The sequence below is a fragment of the Topomyia yanbarensis genome, chromosome 3 (genome assembly GCF_030247195.1).
Source record: "Topomyia yanbarensis strain Yona2022 chromosome 3, ASM3024719v1, whole genome shotgun sequence".
Classification (NCBI taxonomy): Eukaryota; Metazoa; Arthropoda; class Insecta; order Diptera; family Culicidae; genus Topomyia; species Topomyia yanbarensis.
In genome coordinates, this window is record NC_080672.1 from 404937283 (window position 1) to 404961722 (window position 24440).

The following is a 24440-nucleotide window of genomic DNA, read 5'->3' on the forward strand; positions in this document are numbered from 1 at the left end:
ATCTGTCAATCTGTCAATCTGTCAATCTGTCAATCTGTCAATCTGTCAATCTGTCAATCTGTCAATCTGTCAATCTGTCAATCTGTCAATCTGTCAATCTGTCAATCTGTCAATCTGTCAATCTGTCAATCTGTCAATCTGTCAATCTGTCAATCTGTCAATCTGTCAATCTGTCAATCTGTCAATCTGTCAATCTGTCAATCTGTCAATCTGTCAATCTGTCAATCTGTCAATCTGTCAATCTGTCAATCTGTCAATCTGTCAATCTGTCAATCTGTCAATCTGTCAATCTGTCAATCTGTCAATCTGTCAATCTGTCAATCTGTCAATCTGTCAATCTGTCAATCTGTCAATCTGTCAATCTGTCAATCTGTCAATCTGTCAATCTGTCAATCTGTCAATCTGTCAATCTGTCAATCTGTCAATCTGTCAAATTATCAATCTGTCAATCTGTCAATCTGTCAATCTGTCAATCTGTCAATCTGTCAAATTATCAATCTGTCAATCTGTCAATTTACTAATCGATGTGTTTCAGCCCTTTTAGGTTATCAGTTAGGCTGTTAGACTGGTTTATCATCGCAAGAGTTGAGTTGCTTTATTATTCAAACTAGTCAATTGCCCCTTTCCCAGCCCACTGTCTACTACGATCTATAACAAATATCACAAAAGAGCACTTCATGTCTATCACTAGAAAACAGCAACAAACGATAGATAAAATCAATATTGGCACCAGCTAAGGAAACTCCCACTTGGAGAAAATACACTCTAAACTCTGTCCCGCTGCACGCTCGTTGACTCCTCCGACAAATAGTAAACGTTCTAATCACTCGCTTATTTTATACAGAAACATTTCGCTAGGCGACTAAGACTTACAGCTAGTAAATATATATGTATTTGAACATAAATTTATATATGAGAAAAACAAAACAATTATCTCGACTAAAATCACTCTCGCTCATCAAACAGAGCAGCACATAAAAACAGGAAGAAAACCACTAGTCTCTAAGATCTATCTATCAATCTATCAGTTTGGCACTCTAGGAAGTTTTCTAAAAATTGTTGCGTTTTTTTACACATAACTATGAATTAGCAGAGATAGGAAACGAGACTCTCTTACTTCTTTCTTAGAAACTTCCACCGGTCATCATCATCGCCATCGTCGTCATCATCAACAAATTGATCGAGAATCAAACTATGCTTCTAGTAAACTAATCGAGATAAGTTTATACTTCTTCCGTCGTTTTGTGATCCACTTAAAGTTAGTTGATTATATTTCTTTTATTTTACGAGCATTTTTAGTGGTATTCAATCCAAGCATAGATCCTTTGATAGTTATTTTTCGAATGAAATAAACTCACGTCGTGTTTGTGTGCTGCAATAATTACAGTGCTAGTTTCGATTACACTTCGATAAATACAAATACATAAACTTTCAAGCGACACGATGCAGCACACTTTCGCAGCGGGAGTCTGCTCGCCCGTATCAGAAGGAGTGAGACGGGGAGATAAAACAATGCAGCAGCATCGCTGCTTCTGTGTTTGCGAATAATATTAATTTAAATATTTTATTATTATCACATTTTAAAGCTAGAAAAAATAATTTGATGGTATGCTTTTAATTACTACATATAACGTTACATCGCACACGTACACTCACACGCACACGTACATCGTTTGCTGACCAGCCCCTCTCGAAGCGCAACAACCCGGCTAATAATCATATTAAGCGCTCACATGTTCCCATCCTTTCCCTCCCGCTTTTCCCTCGTCAGGAAAATCATCCAGCGCAAAAACTTTCGAATCAGTTAATGTGGTTCCAGTTTCACAGTGGATGGCGTAGCGAAAAAAAGCGTGATTACAGAACCTGAGCGTGGAAACTATTATTAAAATGGATGTGGTTTTGATATCAGTTAATTTCGGTATTTTCGCACAGTCCGCCGAAACGATGATCCATTTTCATTAGTGTCATCCTCGGCGACTACGGCGGCGATGTTCCCCTTCCCTCCCTCTCTCTCATCAACCAACCCGGCAGACGACCGACAATCGGTACGGTGAGGGGAGGTGGTGGATGGAAAATGGGAGCTGCTTTAAATTTACAACTTTACACGTACACGTGCCTCGCTGCACACTAATGGAGACGAATGGTTATCCGAAACGAAGCGGCAGTAAGCGCTCAAAAATGGCAGCGAGTCGCGGGATGGCTGCGGGGGGTTAAAATATGGCTACTGAAATGAAACTTTACACAGCTTTTTGTTACCGGTTCAGATTCTGTGATTCTGATTGTGTTTTCGATGGGATAGCTATTGATTTTGACATTGAATTTGTTTTTCGTTTCGGGTGTTTTTTGGATATCCAATGCAGGGCGACTAAAATTCGAACGACGGAAGGAAGATTGTGGTCATAAGGGAAGACGAAACTGGATGCGGAGAGTGCTGGAGGTTTGTGGGTTTGCTAATCAAATTCTGATTCGGTTTGATATTCTTTGTTGCAAATCAGATTACGCCGGGCGGGTTGGTTCCAATGGTGTAGCTTGAATGGTTCGATATTTTTGTATGTTTTCCTTTGGGACATCAATGTTTATGGGGGAGGACGTCATCGGCATAGCAGAAAATGTGAAATCAAGTGAGACTGTGAGTTAGTGCATTAGTGAATAAGTGAACAATTGATAAGGTGATTAAGTGAATCAGTGAATCAATCAGTCAATCAGTCAATCAGTCAATCAGTCAATCAGTCAATCAGTCAATCAGTCAATCAGTCAATCAGTCAATCAGTCAATCAGTCAATCAGTCAATCAGTCAATCAGTCAATCAGTCAATCAGTCAATCAGTCAATCAGTCAATCAGTCAATCAGTCAATCAGTCAATCAGTCAATCAGTCAATCAGTCAATCAGTCAATCAGTCAATCAGTCAATCGGTCAATCAGTCAATCAGTCAATCAGTCAATCGGTCAATCAGTCAATCAGTCAATCAGTCAATCAGTCAATCAGTCAATCAGTCAATCAGCAAATCAGTCAATAACTCAATCAGTCATGTCATTAACATCGAAAGTATCGCCAAATTTTGTTTTCATTCGCAGAGAGACATTCCATTGATCCTTCGGGTGGCTCTCAATCTTTCGCAAGCAACCCAATGAGTCCAATTTACAAACAAACAACAAATTCGAATTTGAACTTCAGACCCTGTCAAATTATTCAAAACTATAATCTTTCAACTTGAACCTCACCACCACGAACCCCTGCGGGGTCAAACCACTTGCCTCAAAGGAGTACTTGATTTCTTTCGCATCGCCAGCATCTGCTTTGAATAAAAAATAAACAAAAAACAAAGCGCTGTCGAAATTTGCTTCCGGGAACAAAATTGACAGTAATTTTGCTGCTTGAAGATGCTCGGAAAAACCAAATTTCACCCCCCAACCCTCCCGCGGTCAACCCAATGTTCGGGACATAATTACTTGTGCCATTACTTTCCGACAGGCCAGCCCGTCGCAGCTGGGTCTAGTCGTCCCGTTACGGAGTGGGAGGGAGAAAGAGTAGAAAAGAGCAGCGTAGAAAAAAAAATAGGGGCAGATACATCGCGGGAAAGTTGAACGTAACATTCTGCTACTTGCCGGTAGAAGCTGTTAAAATCTTGAGAAAGTGATTAAAAGAAAACCGCCCAGCTTGCTAGTCGGGGAAGGTTTTGGGGTGGTAGAAAACAGCGGTTTTTTTCAAGTTTCTTTGTAGTGGTTTAGTACACACGAAAGGAAACAAACTTTAATCCTGTAAAGTTTGCGCGCGCTTTTTCTCGTCAGAAGTTGGCTGCTTTTCTGTGTTCTCGTAGATTATAGCAAAGTGGGAATACTTCACTTTTCATTGAATCTTTCGGGGTTTTTTTCATTTACTTTAAAGTGGTTTATCGTCGGAAATTCATAACATGAAATGGGATGGAAAATTTGAAAGAATTAGTGCCAACGGAATCACCGGGTATGGGGAAAGCTACCTGACAGAATCTTGAATGAAATTTGAAAGGACTCCCGCTTCTTAATTTAAAAGCGTAATACGGAGTTTTTGGTTCATTGAGTAAAAGGGTCTTCCACCGAAATTTATGTTTTTCAGGTTGCTTTTTTGAAAGTGTTTCATCGCTGAAAAATGAAAACGAGATCAAAGCAGCAGCAGCAGTACAAATGATGGAATTGTGTAGTTGTTGGGAATTGTTCAAAGCTTTTCGCTGCTTTACAGGCCCGGACGGTTTTCTACTGGGAACAAAACCGGGACAAGAAAACAGCCCACTGACGAGAAAAAAGGATTGCTTGTCGAAAGGGTTGTAGTCGTGTCATGTGATCTGTCATTTTATACTTTTAACCTTCGGGACTTCAAAATTTATTACGCTCTTGACGACTATATTCGTGAAGCCATTACTGAAAAGTTAGTTAAATCGCTTAGTTTTAACGTTGTTTTTGTTTTTCTATCGAGACATTCAAATTTAATAGGTTATTGCTGATACTCCCTTCAAATCGTTAATCTGGAAATTTGTCAATTTGTCAGTTTATAAATCTACACGGTTGCATTTTTACAATTTTACTATCAGGACATCAACATTCATTAAGCTTTGTATTTGAGCAATTTGAAAATTGCTGAGAAATTCTTTAAATTGTTAATCAGTCAATCTGTCAACTTGCAAATCTGTGCGGTTGCATTTTTCGTTGTTTTAATATCGGAACATTAATATTTATTACAATATTGGCGGTGCATTTGAAATTTACTAAAAATTGCGTCTCATGTCTATCCATATATCAATCTAATATGAATATAACAATCTGCCAGTTTGTTATTCAAAAAATCTGCTGATCCGTTATATTGTTGTTTCAAGATGACAATCTTCTAATATGTATCATCGTATTTTTTACTGTTTTGCTATAGGGACATGGAAATTGAGAACTTAATTTATGGTTGAGTTCGGAATACATTAGGAAATTACTGATAATTTCCTCAAATAGCTAATCCGTCAATCTGCCAATCTGTCAATCTTCCAATCTGTCAATCTGTCAATCTGTCAATCTGTCAATCTGTCAATCTGTCAATCTGTCAATCTGTCAATCTGTCAATCTGTCAATCTGTCAAACTGTCAATCTGTCAATCTGTCAATCTGTCAATCTGTCAATCTGTCAATCTGTCAATCTGTCAATCTGTCAATCTGTCAATCTGTCAATCTGTCAATCTGTCAATCTGTCAATCTGTCAATCTGTCAATCTGTCAATCTGTCAATCTGTCAATCTGTCAATCTGTCAATCTGTCAATCTGTCAATCTGTCAATCTGTCAATCTGTCAATCTGTCAATCTGTCAATCTGTCAATCTGTCAATCTGTCAATCTGTCAATCTGTCAATCTGTCAATATGTCAATATGTCAATCTGTCAATCTGTCAATCTGTCAATCTGTCAATCTCAATATGTCATCTGTCAATCTATCAATCTATAAATCTGTCAATCTGTCAATCTGTCAATCTGTCAATCTGTCAATCTGTCAATCTGTCAATCTGTCAATCTGTCAATCTGTCAATCTGTCAATCTGTCAATCTGTCAATCTGTCAATCTGTCAATCTGTCAATCTGTCAATCTGTCAATCTGTCAATCTGCCAATATGTCAATATGTCAATCTGTCAATCTGTCAATCTGTCAATCTCAATATGTCATCTGTCAATCTATCAATCTATAAATCTGTCAATCTGTCAATCTGTCAACCTGTCAATCTGTCAATCTGTCAATCTGTCAATCTGTCAATCTGTCAATCTGTCAATCTGTCAATCTCAATATGTCATCTGTCAATCTATCAATCTATAAATCTGTCAATCTGTCAATCTGTCAATCTGTCAATCTGTCAATCTGTCAATCTGTCAATCTGTCAATCTGTCAATCTGTCAATCTGTCAATATGTCAATATGTCAATATGTCAATCTGTCAATCTGTCAATCTGTCAATCTCAATATGTCATCTGTCAATCTATCAATCTATAAATCTGTCAATCTGTCAATCTGTCAATCTGCATATCTGTCAATTTGAAAATCTGTGGGGTTGAATTGTGAACTTCAGCGAAAGCGATCGTTATTCTCCTATAACTGAATCAGAGAATAAGTTAGAAGTTGAATTAATGAAACACATAAATCATTGAGTCAGTAAATCAGTGAAACAATGTGTCAGTTTATTAGTGAATTAGAGAAGCAGTCAATAAATCAATTAGTAGTCATGCAATCAATCGATCAGTCTGCCCATCACTAGTCAGTCAGTCATACAGTCAATCAGTGAATCAGTCAATTTTTGTACCAGTTATGCTGTAAATCAGTCAATCGGTAAGTCAGTCAATTAATCAATTAGTCGTTCAACCAGTCAATTAGTCTACCACTTGATCAATCAGTTAGTCATTTAATTAGTCAGTTAATCATTCAGCCAAAATCTCAACTTCTCACTCAGCTGATCAATTAATGCACAACTTTCAGAACTTCATAACGCCATACAACCAATTGAAACATTTACCGAAGTATCAGTGCAAAAAACATGAATATGGGTGTCATTTGAAAGGCGATTGTTAGTACACAACGGAAACGGATGGTTAACGCCATTTTCAAATCATCATCGGAAATGATGATTAACGCTATTTTGAACTGCAAAATGGCAACTTCTAGTTACCAGAAAAGGGAGAATCATCATTATGTCATGATGTTGATTGATGATGATTCTCTCTCTATTCTGTTGATCGGAAGTCGCCATATTGGATTTCAAAATGGCGATAATCATCGATTTCCGATGTCTACTGATCACTCCCTTCCATACGACAACCCTATTGATGATGGTTCTCTGTATTTAATGGTAACCAGAAGTCACCATCTTGAATTTCAAAATGGCGTTAGTCATAAATTTCTGATGCCTAATAAAAACCCATTTTCAAATAACACCCATGTTAATCATGGTTCGCACTATTTTGTGGTAACCGGAAGTCAATTCCCAATGTCTACTGACCGCCCGCTTTTAAATAGCACCCATTTTGATGATAGCTTTCACTGTTTTGATTGTAACCGGAAGTCGCCATCTTTGATTTGTATAATGGCGCTACTCATCAATCTGCGATGTCCACTGACCATCCCCTTTTAAATTTTAAATTGAAAGTTTTCAGTGTGTTGTGGTAACTGGAAGTCTAAGTCTTGGATTTCAAAATGGCGTAAATCATCAATTTCCTATGTATACTGAATACCCGTTTTAAAATGACACCCATATTGCTGATGGTTCTCTCTATTTCCTGGTAACAGGAAGTCGCCATCTTGGATTTCAAAATGGTGTTAGTTAGCAATTAGCAATTCATGAAAATATTTAAGAGTTGGCGCTGCTTCGGTAGTGGCTAACTTGAATTTAAATGCATGGGAAAGATATTAAATTGTAGTTGTAAAATGGATACACATTTCATGCATATGGGAACAGTTTGTAGAAGTTTATTCAGATAATTGCTTGAAAATTTTCAAATAAAATCTAAGAAAACTGTTTGCGCCCATACATTTTACTCATTAGTTTCCACCAAGAAAAGCTGAAACTCTCTCGCAACTCTCTGTTTCACTTGTTTTGACTGCAGATTCCCAAATCACTGCAATCGGAATGTTTTCTTTTAGAATTTAAGCGCAAATTCAACAACCGATTCATTCAGGATGGGTAGTGATGTCTTTTATTACTCGATTAACTCAAATAATCGATTAATTTCCAAAATAATCGAAAAATCAATAATCGATTACAAGCTTTCGGTATAATCGAGCAAATCGAGTAGCTGATATCAATTAATAGAGAGCATAATTAATGAAGGGTGGCATTGAAAACGAAAGTCGCAGAGCAAAAAAATATGACCAGACTTCTCCAAATTTTTCAAAATGTGTCGAGCGACCTTTTTTTTTGGTTGACAAACTAGGATTTACTAAGTAATCGATTATTGATTTTAATCGATTATTTTTGTCGATTAATCGAATGAATTAATCAATCTCTCAAATATTATTCGATTAACGGATAATCGATTATTTGCAAAAATCAGACATCACTAAGGATGGGTTGTTGCCTTCGGTTGGAATTCCAAAATAAATCAGAAAAAAAAATTCCGAATCTCATTCCGGATGTAATCTATTGGGATGAGGATATTTTATGGTGCAGACATCCATATGTCGTCATAAAGAAGCTCTAATTTCATGTATATTGCCGCAAGATTTTAACAATATGGAAAAGCGCACCCTAGCATATAACGTAAGCAGAAACGACATAAACTACTAAATTTCCGATATCTACTAAGCACCTGCTGTCAAATAACTCAGTTATTCATGATGGTTTTCACTGTTTTTTGGTAGCCGAAAGTTGTCCTATCGGATGTCAAAATGAGGTAAATCATCAATTTTCGATGTCTTCCGACTATCTGCTTACAAATAAAACCTAAATTTGTGGTAAACGGAAGTCACCATAATGGCGTTAATCATCGATTTCCGATGTCTACTGACCAGCTTTTAAATAGCATTCATATTGATGACAGTTTTAACTGTTTTGTGGTAACCGGAGTCAAAATGGCGTTAATCATCAATTTCCGATGTCTACCGACTTTTAAATAACATCTGTATTGATGGTGGTTTTCACTGTCTTGTGACAACCGGAAGTTGCAATCTTGGATTTCAAAATGGCGTTAATCATCGATTTCCGATGTCTACTAACCACCCACTTTTAAATGATACCCTTATTGACGGACTGGAACGACCACTCTGTTTGATTCAAAGATGACTTTTTGGTCTCGGGTTTCAATCACAAAACATTTATTTTGCCTCAAAGTCAACGTTGTCCTGAGGGATACTCTTTTGGAAACGTTGACTTTGACGCAAAATAAATGTTATGTGCTTGAAACCCGAGAACAAAAAGGCATCTTCGAATCTACTGTTTTGTGGTGACCAGAAGTCGACACCTTAAATTTCAAAACGGTGCTAATCATCAGTTTCCGATGTGTACTGACCATCTCTTTATAATGATGCTTCTATTTTCTGGTAAACGGCGGTTGCCATCTTAGATTTCAAAATGGCGTTAATCCTAAATTTCCAATGTCCACTGATCAGCCGCTTTCAAATGACACCTATAGAAACGATGGTTATCACTTTTTCTCTGGTAACCTGAAGCAGCCATCATGGATTCAAAAACAGCGTTATTCATCGATTCACTGTATTCGCTTTCAAATGACTTCCATATTGATGATGGTTTTCATTATTTTGTGCTTATCCCAAATCGCCATCTTGGATGTCATAATGGTGTTAATCGATTTGTGATGTCTACCCGACCATATTCTCATGGGTTGAAATACCATACAAGCCCATAAAAATACCATAAATATGGTCCGCGCCAAATTTTACAACCATTAAGACACTATTAAATGGTTTCCAAAACCCATAAATAAACCAGAGCATGGTTTTTAAATGGGATCTTCTGGACCATGGTGATGGTGTTGGGTTGAACCCATTTCAAACATTATCAAACCACCATGCAGTGGGCGTGAATTTGGACCATAAGTATGGGGGAATTATGGGCTTTTCGTTTGCTCGGGTACTGACCATCCTCTTTCAAATGACATCCATATTGATTTGTGGTAACCAGAAGTCGCCATCTTGGTTTTCATTGCGGCTTCAATAAACATTTTTCTTTAGCTGCTGACTTATACTGATCTAACTAACGCCTGTTATGAACCTATTTACTATTTTCTTTTTTCTTAGCGCAAAAATTTTATTTATTTTCCACCTTTCTTGCAATGAAAATATTGTCGAACCATTTTTTAATTTGACCCATTTTTGCCTGCTGTTGTGATAAATATACCATTTCTGATCTAGCAGAATATTGTAACCAACTTTTAATATGAACAAAATTTTAACCCACTCTTGCTCTCAGTCTCTTATATCAATCCCACATTGTTATTCGAACAATCTTCTGATCGGTTTATTTCTTATTGTTTTACTATCGGGACATCAAAATTGATAAGGTTACTGATGGTTGTTTCCGGAATGCATTAGGAAATTACTGACAATTTCTTCGAATAGTCAATCTGTCAATCTGTCAATCTGTCAATCTGTCAAACTGTCAAACTGTCAAACTGTCAAACTGTCAATTTGTCAATTTGTCAATCTGTCAAACTGTCAATTTTAAAATCTATTTTTGCGTTGTGTACCACAATTTGGATGAAAGCAATCCTTCAGTTAAATCAATGTATGAGTGGGAAGTTCGGTTATTGAAACAGTGAATCTATCAAACAATGAGTCAGTAAATCAGTGGAACAGTTTATCAGTTCATTAGTTAGAGAATCGGTCAATCAGTAGTCACCCAATCGACCGGTCATTTTTTCCATCACTCGTCAGTCAGTCGTACAGTCAACCAATCCATCGATCAATTTGTGTAGTGATGCTGCGAAACAGTCATTCGGTAAGTCAGTCACTAAATTAATGAGTCTCTCAATTAGTCAATCAATCAGCCAAAAAGTCAACTTCTCACTCAGTTGATCAATTATTTCATCAATATAACTTCTAAAACCTCATAACGCCATCCAGCCAAATCTGACATTTACCGAAGTATCAACCCTGTAATCCTTACGTAACATTCTCATAGCGCCAAACCACCCCTAGACTAAAGTCACAAACAGAAAATGATGTAATTCACCTTCGTCGCCCCCCCCCCCTCTGTTCTCGCATGACAGGTTCTGTAATCACTTATGCTCGGTCCTTATCAAAGCCGCGCTGGAAGGAGGAAGGAGGTTGCTTGTAACTTCGAGGGTACCGTTCCAGTGCAATCTAATCCCATACACTCAACCTACTACTCGTACTCATGCCCCATTCGACCCTCATCACCCTGTCCTGGGTCTTGTTGGAGAGCAAGCATACAAGTGATGTAACTACTTTTTTTTTTCTCCTCAACTGTCTTTCTTTGTGCGATATGTGAGGGTCACGTTACGGCTACGATGACGACTGCTGCTATGCTCTTATTTTTGCTTCAACTCCACGCCGCACCGGTGGAATTTACGGCCGCTGAGTCCTTACACGCCTTCTAATGCTAACAGTTTAACACCACCCTGTACGTGAACTGTGGCCGTGCGGCTTCGGAATACCTTCGTTACTGTTCTTCCTTACTTTCGTTTGCTCTTGTTTTTCCTCATTTCAGGAGATATTTCAATTCACACACAAATCTCCCGTCAGAATCTCGCTTTTTATTACTACTGCTATAATATATACTTTTTTCTGTGTTGACACAAACAGAACAGAACAAACAAACAGAAAAGCGAGAGGAAAACTCGTAAAAAACACAACAGTTGCTTACTTAGTCTGCTTTTCGCTTGGAGCGCGTTATTTTCTTCTATTTTCCACCGTGTGCAAGTTACTTCGCCACTGTAAAACTTGGGATGGTTATATTTTTCTTCAAGATTTTTAATTTATTTATTTACACACTTTCTGAGAAGTTTTTCTCCCGGTTTGCTTTTACTTCTGCTTAGCTTTCTTTTCACTCTTTTGCCGTTTTGCGTGAGCACCATCCGGAAGATTTTTGCGTCACACATCCTACTCTCGTCAACCTCTGCTTTTTTTTTTCTTCTTTTTCTAGTGTAAATCCAGTAATGAGACACTGAATGATATTAGGAGGTGTGGCTTAATTTACCGACTCACCAGAGTGCCAGTAGGCGGGGAGGGGACCTCCAGCCACCACCGAGTCAGCAGCATTCGCTTGATAGTGCTGGCGACTGGCCGACCCGGCCTCCCACCGATCACTCTAAGTGGGGAGCCGGCACGATCAGCCCGAGACAAATCTTCCTCTGAATCAATATAATTTAATTAGTTAATTTGTGTGTGTTTTTCTTTCCGAAAACGCGCTTTGATGTGCCCTCGATTCGCCATTTTATGCGGTTCCCTTCTTTTTATTATTGTTATTATTATTCTTATTTGCGTTGCGCCTTCCACCCGAACGTCGCTGGGCGCACAGATTGTGCTCCTAATTCTGTTTTACTTTCGTCTTAGGCAACCTTCGAGGAATCAACCAACCTCAGCATTTCGCCCCCCTCGTGGCCACGGTCCGCGTCCGGTTCGTCAAACTTACGAGCTGGAATTAAACACGCTCTGTCGGGGGACCGTCCACCGCTAGTTTGAGTTTCACAACTCTGAAGCTGGGAAAAAACTTTGTCCACTCTTCGCTGATTTCTATTGTGCCGAGAAGCTGTTTATCTTTCGCCAGCAGTATCCCGAAAGTAACTAAAAGTCGCGAATGGTGATGGTTCTCGGTACGACCGCACCAGCACCGACGGCAGAACAAATGATTAACTAGAAAGCTTCCGGATCTTTGAGTCCGGCGGGAAAAGTAGGTACTCCACCAATTGGTGGTTTATACTGCCGAGCTGTCACTAGAGAGCTAAATGCCGCTGGTGGAGGGTGAAAATGATTAAAAAAGTTTTTCACTTGTCCATAAATTTGAGCGGAACTGCGTCGAAGCAAGCTAAAAATTTAGTTCTCAATTCCTGGCCTACTGCGGGTGCGGAACTAGTGACTCGAAAAGTTTAATCGATGCTGCCATCAACCAGCAAGTTGCTATCTACAGCTAAAAGAGCTTCTTGGAATGTCCAATCTGTTGTGTACTTAAATACTGTCTGGCTTCGAGGTTAGTTCCTATATATTTGACATCTACTAAACCCTTGCAAGGTTTTCTACATTGTGGTATACAACTCTTGGTTTTCTCGAAAATCTACTTGGCTTGGCAGTCTTTCCGGTTACATGATTTGTTTTGTGTTCCTTGTCTCGGTTTGGTTCTTCATCTTGCTAAGTCAAACTGCTATCTAACTAAAATATTCTACCCGAAACAGAACGGCAAAAAATACTACGGGAATCCTACTGAGGTCGCTGGACCTGAATGATGGTGGTAGTTGGTGGTCAGAGACCGAGTGCCGCTGCCTGCAGCGGATAGAGAGCGGACAGATCCAAACCCTGGGCACTTAGCAAATCCCCGATCGGGTAGGTCAGGGTAGCCGTGGCCCGCGGTTGGTTGTGCACCATGGCATGATGTGGTCTGAGACCGGCTGCCGCGGCATTGGCCGCGAACAGCCTTTTGTAGGTCAAATCCAGCAGGGACGGGCTGGCGTGAGCGTACTGAATGATCGACGGGGAACCGGCGGTAGCGGAGAGGGGCAAAATGTGGGTGGTTGTGTGACCTGCGGTGGCTGCGGCGGCGGCAGCAGCAGCAGCAGCAGCGGCTGCCGCATGCTGACTCGTGATCGTAGCGGGCAATGGGTAAGGAGCATAGCGTAACGAGGCTGCTCCGTGTGCGGCGACGGCTGGAGCACTAGAGGGACCCGGTCCGAGGCCGGACACGGCTCCGGCGGATAGGGCACTGGTGGTCCCGGCAGCGGACGGACCGGCACCACTATATACTACCAACTCACCGTATGTCCCACGTCCAGCGGTGCGCGTTTTCGCCAGGTTCGCTGGAAGCATCACTTCTTTGGGCTGGGCTTTTTTGCATTCGACCTGCAATGGGAAGGAGAAGTGAGAAAAATCCGTTAGCATCTATTTGGTTTATTCTACAAGGGCGAAACAAATGATATGTCTGCAAGTAATGAATTACTTAATTCCTTAGAATAAGTATACGTTAGAAATAAAAAAAAACATCGCTTTCAAAGTTTACAAGTTTACAAAGAGAAGCGTGTTTCTATTTTCTTATCATTACCAGAGTACCTTTTCAAATAGACGTAACGAGTGTTCAATAAAAAAACCCGTTTTAATCCACCTAGAGGTGCAATTGTGCCTTTCTCATTTCTACAAACTATGATTTAATAGCTGGTTCGTACAATGTAACATTATGGAAATGGCTTTCATTCTTATTACGCTTGGTAAGTATATATAAGAGCACCTTTTTGCATTCATCGCGGTATCGGTTTGAATCGGAGTTTTCTATGTGATCGCACTCCACAACCGGAAGTCGGATGGAGATGGAGTTTAATATCAGTTTCCGGGGACGCAACACCTTTCATTTGAGACTAAGTTGATCAAATCGGTCTAGCCATTTTCGAGAAACCAATATAACCGTTATTCTGAATTTGGATGCTTCCGGATCCGTCGTTGGTGGCCAGTGTGGCTAAAGAGACTTTGTATGACTGTTGATGACCTCGATCTACTAATTCAACAGTTGTGTTTACATTTTGGAAAAAATTCACCTTTTTACATTCATCGCAGAATTCGTTAGAATCTGGATTTGCTGCGTGATCGTACGTATCACCCTGTAATTCAGGAACCAGAACTCCGATCCACACAAAATTCAGCAGCAGCTGATGGACCTTTTGTTTAAAATCAAGTTTGTCAAAATCGGTTCAGAAAATTCCGAGAAACCGATGTGGACAAATCAACAAATTTTATTTTGTAACCATACTCTTCAACTCGTAATCCGGAACAAGATGCCGGTTGAAAATGAAATTCAATAGCAACCTATGGGAATATTATACCTTTCATTTGAATCTTAGTTTGTAAAAATCGGTTCAGCCACCTCCGAAAAACCGATGTGGACATTTTGTTAACAAATCCGCACATACACACACATACACACATACATACATACATACATACATACATACATACATACATTCATACACCCAAAACGTACCCGGTAAGATTCGCTTACATTATTGCAATAAATGCGTGCGAAAATTGCAAGCGTTCTGGTAATGTGCAAAAATTGCAAGAAGCTTCCTTGCATGTAATGCAAGAAACTGAAAAAACGAGTTTTGCCTATGTATTAGCGATGTATGTGTATTGGTGACCAATATGCGTTAGATAAAAAAGACAGCTGGTATTGAAAAACGAACCCTGCACGAACAGATCACTAATCAATACCTTATCCATCCAACCATGCTATCAGATAATTATAAGTGGATAAAAGTCATATATAAACATTTGGATGAATTCACGATTAATGAAAAAAGTAAAGTACGCACCCAGATTTGAACTCATGCCATTGAGTATCGTAGCACAGACTATAGGCACTGATCTATTCTTACACATAAAAGTCGAGCGTTAAAACTCGTACAATCAGCACATCCGGAATTCGATGCTGCCTCGTGTGTAATGAATAAGCCACAATATTGCGTTTGAAGATGTTGGTGAGAAATGAATAAAAAGCAGACGGTAAATAAAAACTCGGCGTGCGTTGCCATACAAACCGGCATAGCACGTGAATGTGGTGGCAATCCTGTGACAGTGTGTTGAAGAAACGTATGTAGATATAGCAAGAGATGAAGTGTTTTATATGCTTGCAAACATTGCAAGCGGCTTTAACTGCAAAATTGCAAGCGATGCGAACATTATTTGCAAGTGATTATCGCTTACAATTATTGCAAGAGGTTTTTGTTTTGGGTGTACATGCTTTTCGAGCTTAAGAAGAATACTACGACTAGCAGGTCTGCCTTGCAGGAGACTATAACTAAATCAATGGGTGGAAAGGCAGAATTTAAAGCCTTAAGCCCGGAGATGGTAATTATGTGCAAGGACCTCGACGAAATAGCGACGGAAGACGAGCTGAGAGGTGCTATGAAGCAGTAGTGCAAACTGGGCGAGGTGCACATGACGATCCGGTTAAGGAAGGGATACGGAGGAACGCAGACAGCGATGATTCGTTTACCGGTAACCGCTGCAGACAAGGCGCTGGAGATAGGTAAAGTTACAGTTGGATGGTCGAGATGCCTACTGAGAGCCGCCGCACGAGTAAATAAACAAGCAGAGAAATGCTTCAAATGTTTAGGCTTTGGACATTAGCAGGGGCTTGCAAAGGCCCGGACAGATCCGGGATGTCACATTCTGTAGTCCCTCATTGACGGCGAACATGAATTGGAGAGTATGCGAAACGTATACGCATAGTGACCACCAGGAGATTCGCTACCGTATCGGTCAACGGAACCCCGCGGCAGTACAGAGAAGGGTGACCGGCGAACGAAAGTGGAAGACGAAAGCCTTCAACAAAGACTTCTTTGTTGAGGCACTTCGGCCGAACGGCGGGACCGAGAACGTGGATGCGGCTGACCTAACAAGAAGGATTGTGGCGGCTTGTGACGCCACAATGCCGCGAAAACTGGAACCACGCAACAAACGGCGTCCAGCTTACTGGTGGAACGAGACGCTTAGTACGTTACGCGCTGCTTGTCTCAGAGCCAGAAGGCGGGCCCAAAGAGCAACGTCGGAACCAGATAGAGAAGAGCTTAAGGCAGCGTTTCGGGAAGCTAGGGCCGCTTTAAAACGGGAGATCAGACTTAGCAAGTCAGAGTGCCACAAGGAGCTTTGCCGAGAAGTAGACGCCAATCCCAGGGGTGACGCATACCGAGTCGTGATGGCGAAAATGAAGGGTCCGACGACGCCAGCCGAAATGTGTCCGAGCAAGCTGAAGATAATCGTCGAGGATATTTTCCCGAAGCACGATCCAACTATATGGCCACCGACACCGTACGGCGAAGAAGAAGGAACAAGCACGGATCGGCAAGTGACTAACGACGAGCTAACAGAAGCATCGAAGCGCCTAAAATCAAAGAAAGCCTCTGGTCCGGATGGTGATACTGAAAACTGCGATCCTGGCATATCCGGACATGTTCAGGATAGTGATGCAGAAGTGCCTAAATTAAGGCAACTTCCCCGAAATGTGGAAGGTCCAGAAGCTGGTGTTGCTGCCGAAGCCAGGGAAGCCACCTGGCGACCCGACCTCGTACAGGCCCATATGCCTGCTGGATACACTCGGAAAACTCCTGGAAATGATCATTCTTAACAGGTTGACGAAATTCACGGAAGGTGAGAAATTCACGCGGACTGTCCAAGATGCAGTTCGGTTTCCGCAAAGGAGCATCGACAGTGGATGCAATTCGGATAGTGCTCGAGAGTGCTGAGAAGTCATCTAAACAGAAGCGAAGAGGAGATCGATACTGCGCTGTGGTCACGATAGATGTGAAGAACGCGTTCAACAGTGCCAGCTGGGAAGCCATCGCTGCAGCGCTGCATAGAATGAGGGTTCCCGACTATATATGCCAGATCCTGAAGAGCTACTCTCAGAGCAGAGTGCTGCTGTACGAGACGAGCGAAGGACAGAAGTCATTGCGTGTCACAGCGGGCGTTCCTCAGGGCTCCATTCTCGGTCCAACCCTTTGGAACGGGATGTACGATGGGGTCTTAACGCTGCAGCTGCCTAGGAAAGTGAAAATCGTAGGTTTCGCGGACGACGTGTCACTAACGGTGATGGGTGAGACACTTGAAGAAGTGGAGGTGTCGGTGATGGAGACAATAGACGCGATCGAGAGCAGGATGAACGGGGTCAAGCTGCAAATAGCTCACCACAAGACGGAGGTGTTGTTGGTCAGTAACTGCAGATCGGTTCAACGGATGCAGATCGACGTCGGAGGGCACGTGATTGCATCGAAACGTGCATTGAAGCAATTGGGAGTTATAATCGACGACCGGTTGAGCTTCAACAACCACGTTGATTACGCCTGTGAAAAGTCGGCGAAGGCAACGAACGCAATAGCGAGAATCATTCCAAACGTCGGCGGTCCGAGAAGCAGCACGAGACGTCTGCTATCTACTGTTTCGTCATCGATACTCCGATATGGGGTTCCGGCCTGGAGTGCTGCGCTGAAAACCAAGCAGAACCGTGAAAAGCTAATCAGAACATTCCGACTGATGACCGTACGAGTCGCGAGTGCCTACAGAACAATATCGTCAGAGGCAGTATGCGTTATCGCCGGGATGATCCCCATCTGCATTACCCTGGCGGAGGACGTGGAATGCTATCAGCGGAGAAATGCACGTAACGCTAGGAGACTGGTTCGAGCGGACTCGTTGGTTAAATGGCAACAGGAGTGGGACAACGCGGAGAAAGGAAGGTGAACCCACCAACTCATCCCAAATGTATCGGCCTGGGTACATAGGAAACATGGAGAGGTGAACTTCCATTTGACGCAGTTTTTGTCCGGGCACGGATGCTTCCGGAAGTACTTGCATCGGCTTGGACATGCTTCGTCACCCCTTTGCCCGGAGTGTGCGACGGTGCAGGAGACACCGGAACACATGGTCTTCGAATGTCCTAGATTCGAAGAAGTTCGTAGGGGTATACCTGGTATGACAGTGGACAATATCGTCGAAGAGATGTGCCGTGACGCTGTCAAAAGAGTGGTCTCGAGCATACTCTCCGAGCTGCAGAGGAAGTGGCGAAGAGACCAGCAAGAAGCCGCAAATCGGGTTTCGAGAGAAATTCCGCCGCCGGGGAACTCTCCAACTGTGTAGACTAGGTCCACCGCCGGGGATCAGTTGAGTAGTACGTGACGCAGCACCGAGTTGGGTCGTCGGGGCGCCTGGGAACCGGACGTCAAGCTTCACTGGAATCGCTGAACCGACCTCGACATCCTACCGGGTAGCTCGTGAGTAGACTAGATCCACCGCCGGGGATTAGAGTGAGTAGACCGCGTCGCAGAGCTAGCAGTGGGTCGTTTTGGCGCTGGTGAACCGGAAGCTACGCTTCAACCGGAATCGCCGGATAGACCTCAGCACCTACAGTATGACCCGTTGAGTAGGCTAGATCCACCGCCGGGGACTAGATCGAGTAGATCGGGACGACGCGGAGAGATAAATGGCTCACAAAAACGAACATCGGAATCAGGAGAAATCTACCGCTCGGTTGCAGGAGAATAGGCTAGATCCATTGTTGTGGACTAGACTGAGTAGTTCGCGAACAAGTGAGGGCGGGAGCTGAATGGGAAAGAAGAGCGAAACGAAACGAGAGGAAGCCAAAGGGCTCAAGAAATTGTGGTGCTAAAACAAAAGAAGAATCGGCATCGGGAGAGCCTCCTTCGCCGGGGAACTCTCCGTCGGAGTAGGCTAGGTCCATCGTCGGGGACTAGACCGAGTAGTTCGCGAACAAGTCTGGTGCTCAATGAGTAAACGGCGCTGAATGGTGCGAGAAGGGAGTTGCGGTGGTAACTAGCACAAGGGAGCCGCAGGGCTCGGAGAATTAGACAGTCTGAAGTTTGCCGCCCAGACTGTACTCGTAGGGGAGGAGTACTAAGCCTCGACTCACAGCCAGCTTTCCGACTGCCATGCAAAACTTGCCAGTCTGTGTGGATGGTAGAGAATTGGTGGTGTGTCGAGGAGTGGGGCTGTAACCCTGCGGAAGAAACGAACTAGTAAGTAGTTGAATTAGAGTGTGTACTATGCACATAAAAACCCCTCCCCGAAGTAATGCGTAAGGTAGTCCCGGGGAGGAATCAGGTTCTGGGCAAGAGCAGTGGTTTTTAGCGGGTCGGGTGATGGCAGCCCAAACCCGTTCCCTGAGACATTGGGGTTTTTGTACATTTTCCCTCACTCAGGGTTTTCCTGAAATTTTTTTTACTGCTCTCTAAAAAACATACATACATACATACATACATAGACACATACATACACAGATATTTTGCGATCTCGGCGAACTGAGTCGAATGTTGTATGAGACTCGGCCCTCCGGGCCTCGGTTAGAAGGTCGGTTTTTGGAGCAATTGCATAACCTTTCTATATGAGAAAGGCAAAAGAATAATATTTAATTAGCTTAATCAGCATGAATTCAATGTTATCTTCATGTGATTATATTTTGAAATGTTGGTGAAATGGGTTTGAAAGTGGAGTGAATGGGGGGTTAGTAGAGTGGGAGTGGAGGATGCGTCAGAAATCCTTCATCTTATTTCGGTATACGGGGTGGATGAAGGAAATTCGGGCGTGAGGGCAGTACCGTCTTTACGCATGGGCACACTGGGCCAGGGCCAGGGGCCCCGGGATTTTGGGGGCCCCGCACTTAAGATGAATATAAAATCCTTCTGTAGACTATATTTCAAAGAAAAGTCGCACTCAATTGTTCATTACTTTTTAATATGTGGGTAACAATAGATCAGTAGCAACTCGGAATCGCACATTGTACTGTATTCCAGGTGAACAAGATGTTTGAAAAGCATCAGAGCAGCAGGAAACGAGGCACTGCATGCCTATTGAGCCAATTCAAGCGTAAATCCAACATTTCGATTCAAGTTTCAATTTATTTTCAACAACAGCAATGAAACGTTTGGTAAACCCTCTATAAAAAGTTTGGAAGGCTCCGGACGTTAGCCAACCAACCAGAAAATCTTGTTTGGCAAGCGATCTGTGGATGTGGCAAAATATTAATTATATTTCTTCGTTACATCTGAGTCTGTCAACGAAAAAATCCACATGGAAGCGTCCAAAAGAGACTTCTCGAGGTCTTACGAAGAATCAACACTTTTTGGGCGGATTTGGCATGTTTCCCTCTGCCCAATCAGTCTTAGACTGGCACAGAACCAATAATATTGTTTTTGCAGTATACTCCATCCTATCACAACCATTTAATCCATTTTGAAGACAAATGTTCATGAAATCCCAAAAAAGAAGTTTAAAATGCCCTTGTGAAAGTACCTACATGTATCAAACCTACCTTTCTCCTAGATTTGACTAAATGTGTCACTGTCAATGTAAGTGCATTTGAGGATATTTGTAGAATCTTGGACATTTATTAGTGTCAATATTTTTAAAAATATTCGAGTATTGTGGTGTGTCCTCAAAGTATGTTTCACAGAAGTAGAACATTCTTGTGCTATTGGAATAATTTAATTTTCAAAATTCAGTTTTTTCTTGCTACATTCAAAACCTCAGTTTATGGACAAATGACGAAAGCATTGAAACGAATTGAACAGATGATATTGATAGATTCGATTATTTTTATGTTTCGTTTTGAACGCAATTTTAAACGAACGAAGTTAAAGTATTGAATACTTCTAACACTGAATAGTGAAAATGTTGGGACGCAGAAAAAAGTATTTTTTGTAGATCCGAATTGTTTTGTACGAACGGAACAATACCTAACCTAAAGTTGGTTTTTAACGTTTGGGATTCTCCTCATCAGTAACTAGCATAATGTTGGTGTCAGTGAGATTGTTTTAGCATCTAATATTAATCATCTAACTGGCACCAAGATGGTGCTAGTTACTGACGAGGAGAATCCAAAACGCTAAAAACTAACTAACTAATGTTAATATTCACATTTCTTTTCCATCGGTCCCTCTTCTCACTGGGAAGCGATTCTACTAACTGAACCCTAGATATCACACCGGTCGGCTTTATTTCTCCCACGTAGGAAGATGTAGCCAGAGAATTTTCAAATCAAAGGATCTCAACGGGTTGTACTGGGGATGAACCCAGACCCACATTCCGGCTTGGCACTCAACCACCAGAGCAGTCTTCAAAACACCAATTTGTTGAGTAGGTATACTATTATTATTACTTTAAATGCTACGCCTCCCCGAACCGGTCACAATAAATGAATGCTCAACACGTCTGTCGGAATATATAACAAAAAGCAACTTCACCAACAATTCGTACAATGAATAAATAATATTTTAAAGAACCGTAATTTCTATTCCGGCTGAAAGTAATGAGAATAAAATGAATGAATTTCAAGGCGATTCGCGCGCTTAGATTGATTTCAAAGGTTCCCGAATTCAACCACCTATAAGTAAATTCACAATATTCGATTAAAAGAAAAAAATGTGCATTTTTCCAAAGTCGGTGGTCGACTCTGTTTCTATTCATCATATCAAGAGCATCAAGAAGCTATCAAGATCAACACTAAACGAAACAATGTAAATGAACATGTGCAAACTACACCAAGTATTCCAAAAATCATGAACAGCAGTGCGCTTGGTTTTTGGTTTAATGGACGTTTAACAGACCATGCTCCAACATCCCTCCTTCTTGATTGAGGCACTTTTAATCTTCAAAGAACGTCTTACAACTATGAAAGTCAGATAACATTGTCTAGGAAGACAATTGCGTAGTTGGTGAATCCATTACACTATACGTCACCTGAGATCGAACTCACACCACCGCTTTTAGTGATTTGGACATCAGCAACGGCACCTGGTTGTGAAAACCTGCAATACTCTTTGTTCTCAATACATTTTGAGTCCCGCTTTATTTTTTAAAACATTTTCAACACGGTTGACTGATTTGGCACAAATTTAGAAAAGAGTCTCAGGGTGACATGGAGTAGAAATAATTATGTAATGCTGGGAATCATTTTTTGATCATCCTACTCTGCAGCTGTTTACTAGAGTGGGACACGGTTATATAAAAAAATTAAATTTTGCTCCGAGTATCTTTCTGGGTTCCATTTAGGTCCCAGAACTAATCAGAAATTTTTTAGCTCAAGCGGTGAAACTATATTTTTGCGCCCACAGTTTAAAGTTTATATGGAATTTCATATGGGGAAATCGACTTTCGCAAAACAATTCTTCCAAGAGCCGCCCGTTACCACCTAAAAGTAAATAGATCTATAGGCAGGAAATTTGTCAAGGAAACAAAGTCTCAAACCGCGAAATGATCTGATACTTGTGGAAAAGGTTGTTAAGCAAAAACCTATTGACGCCCTGAAGATTGACGAAAATCTCAGTTTTTATAGCATCATTGCTGCTGAAGGTCGAATTATATACAAAAATTTTAAGTGTCATTTATTATGTACAAAATAAGCCTCAGTTTATCTCCCAAAACTCTTGTGAAGTGGCCAAACAGTTTAGATAATTGAAATAGACACATTAAGCGGTGATCAAAAAAATTGCATTTAATTGGAGAACCAACAGCAGTGGTGCTAGAAAAAATTAATAATTTATCAAACGTCAGAGTATCAATCAGTTTCTGATGCTTAATAACTTTTTTTGAAGCATCATATCGTATCGTTGGCTTCGAGACTTTGTTTCTTCGTTGTATTTCCAATAAAAGCCACATAACAATTTATTTTTAGGAGGCAATGGGCGACTCTTGGAGGAATTATTTTGTGAAAGTTAATTTTCTCATACAAAATCCCATATAAACTCAGTGGGCGCAAAAATATAGTTTCAGGTATCAAGCTAAGAATTTGCACAGTTGATCTAGGACCCAAATGGTACCTATAAAGTTGCTCGGAGCAGGAATCTAATTTTTGTCGCATCCCACTGCTTACACGCTTTCAATTATTGGGCCCCTTAGCTCAATAGTGCCCAGGGGCCCCGTGTCGTCTTAAGACGGCCCTGCGTGAGGGTGGTGCAAGGGGAGGGGAGTGATGAAGGAGGGAGGTGTAAGAGCAAGGCGGGGGGAGGGGCGGCAACGCAATACTCAACTACATATTTTGCCTTCCATTTGAGACTTGGTTTGAGAAAATCGGTTCAGTCATCGCCGAAGAACCGATGTGATTTTAATTGTGGAATCTCCCCGGAATTCCGGAATCGTCGATAGTGGACAATATATTCAAAGAATGTTTGATTGGCAATCAGTGATCTAGATCTGCGATTAGAAGTAATTTGGTGACCATTTCAATAGTTTTTAGCCTGAGGTATTACGATTGTACTGATTTATATGGGAAATTCCAGTGCATCCTTACTAATACCCCTGTAACTCGTGAAGCAAGAGTCAGAACCGAATGAAATTCAGCAACAGTCAACGGTATTACTGTATCTTTCATTTGAAATCAAGTTTGTAAAAATCGGTAGAGAATTCGTTGGGGAATGGGTGTGATATTAGCTTAGGAACTTGGCGGGTTCCCCGGGGGCGTCATGAACTGTCATAGGTGGCCAATGTGGTCAAAGCCGCTTTAATTGATCATTAGTGATCCAGACCCGCAAACTAGAGTAATGTTACACCAATTTTAATATGTTTTACATCATTTTAACATCACGGTGGTACCGGTTTATATGGGAATTTGCTATGTGACCGCACTCTTCAACCCGTAACTCCGGAACCGGAAGTCGGATCAACGAAAAATTCAATAGCAGCTTATGGGAGCGTTATACCTTTCAGATGAAACTAAGTTTGCGAAAATCGGTTCAGCCATCTCTGAGAAAATTGTGTGAGTTTAAATGACACACACGCACATACACACAGACATTTGCCGATCTCGACGAACTGAATCGAATGGTGTATGACACTCGGCCCTCCGGGCCTCGGTTAAAAGGTCAATTTTTACAGTGATTGCATAGCCTTTCTTTATATGAGAAAGGCAAAACGTGTATAATTTGTATATCTCCATTGTATACAATGAATTTCATGCTGGGTTCCATCTTGGTTCAATATCAAATTATTCCAAGGACCAAGAATCGGTACAAACTACAAAAGAATCCAATAGGCAGTGTTTCGAAATTGCTTGCATAATTATACATCGACCGTAGTATGGGTTGATCTACGAAGAATACATCACCCGATCCATGTAGAGAGGGATGGCATTTTATTGCACTATTGCCGACAATAAAAGAAACAGCAGTCTGTTTGTAGCGTATAGATGGCGTTTAAAAGGAGCAACGCTTTGGTGGTGTTATAGACAGTTGAAGTTATTTCGAGCTGGTGTTCTGGTAACGTACTCAGT

At 41.4% G+C, this 24440-nt stretch overlaps 1 protein-coding gene across 1 annotated transcript in view; it reads right to left on the reverse strand.

The window, feature by feature from the left end:
• Positions 1-24440, reverse strand: part of LOC131688342 (RNA-binding protein Musashi homolog Rbp6-like) — a 174180-nt gene that overhangs the window by 73721 nt on the left and 76019 nt on the right. Inside the window, exon 4 of the mRNA XM_058972546.1 lies at positions 13432-13516. Within this exon, the coding sequence (XP_058828529.1) occupies positions 13432-13516 (85 nt within the window). The remainder of the gene's footprint in view (positions 1-13431; positions 13517-24440) is intronic.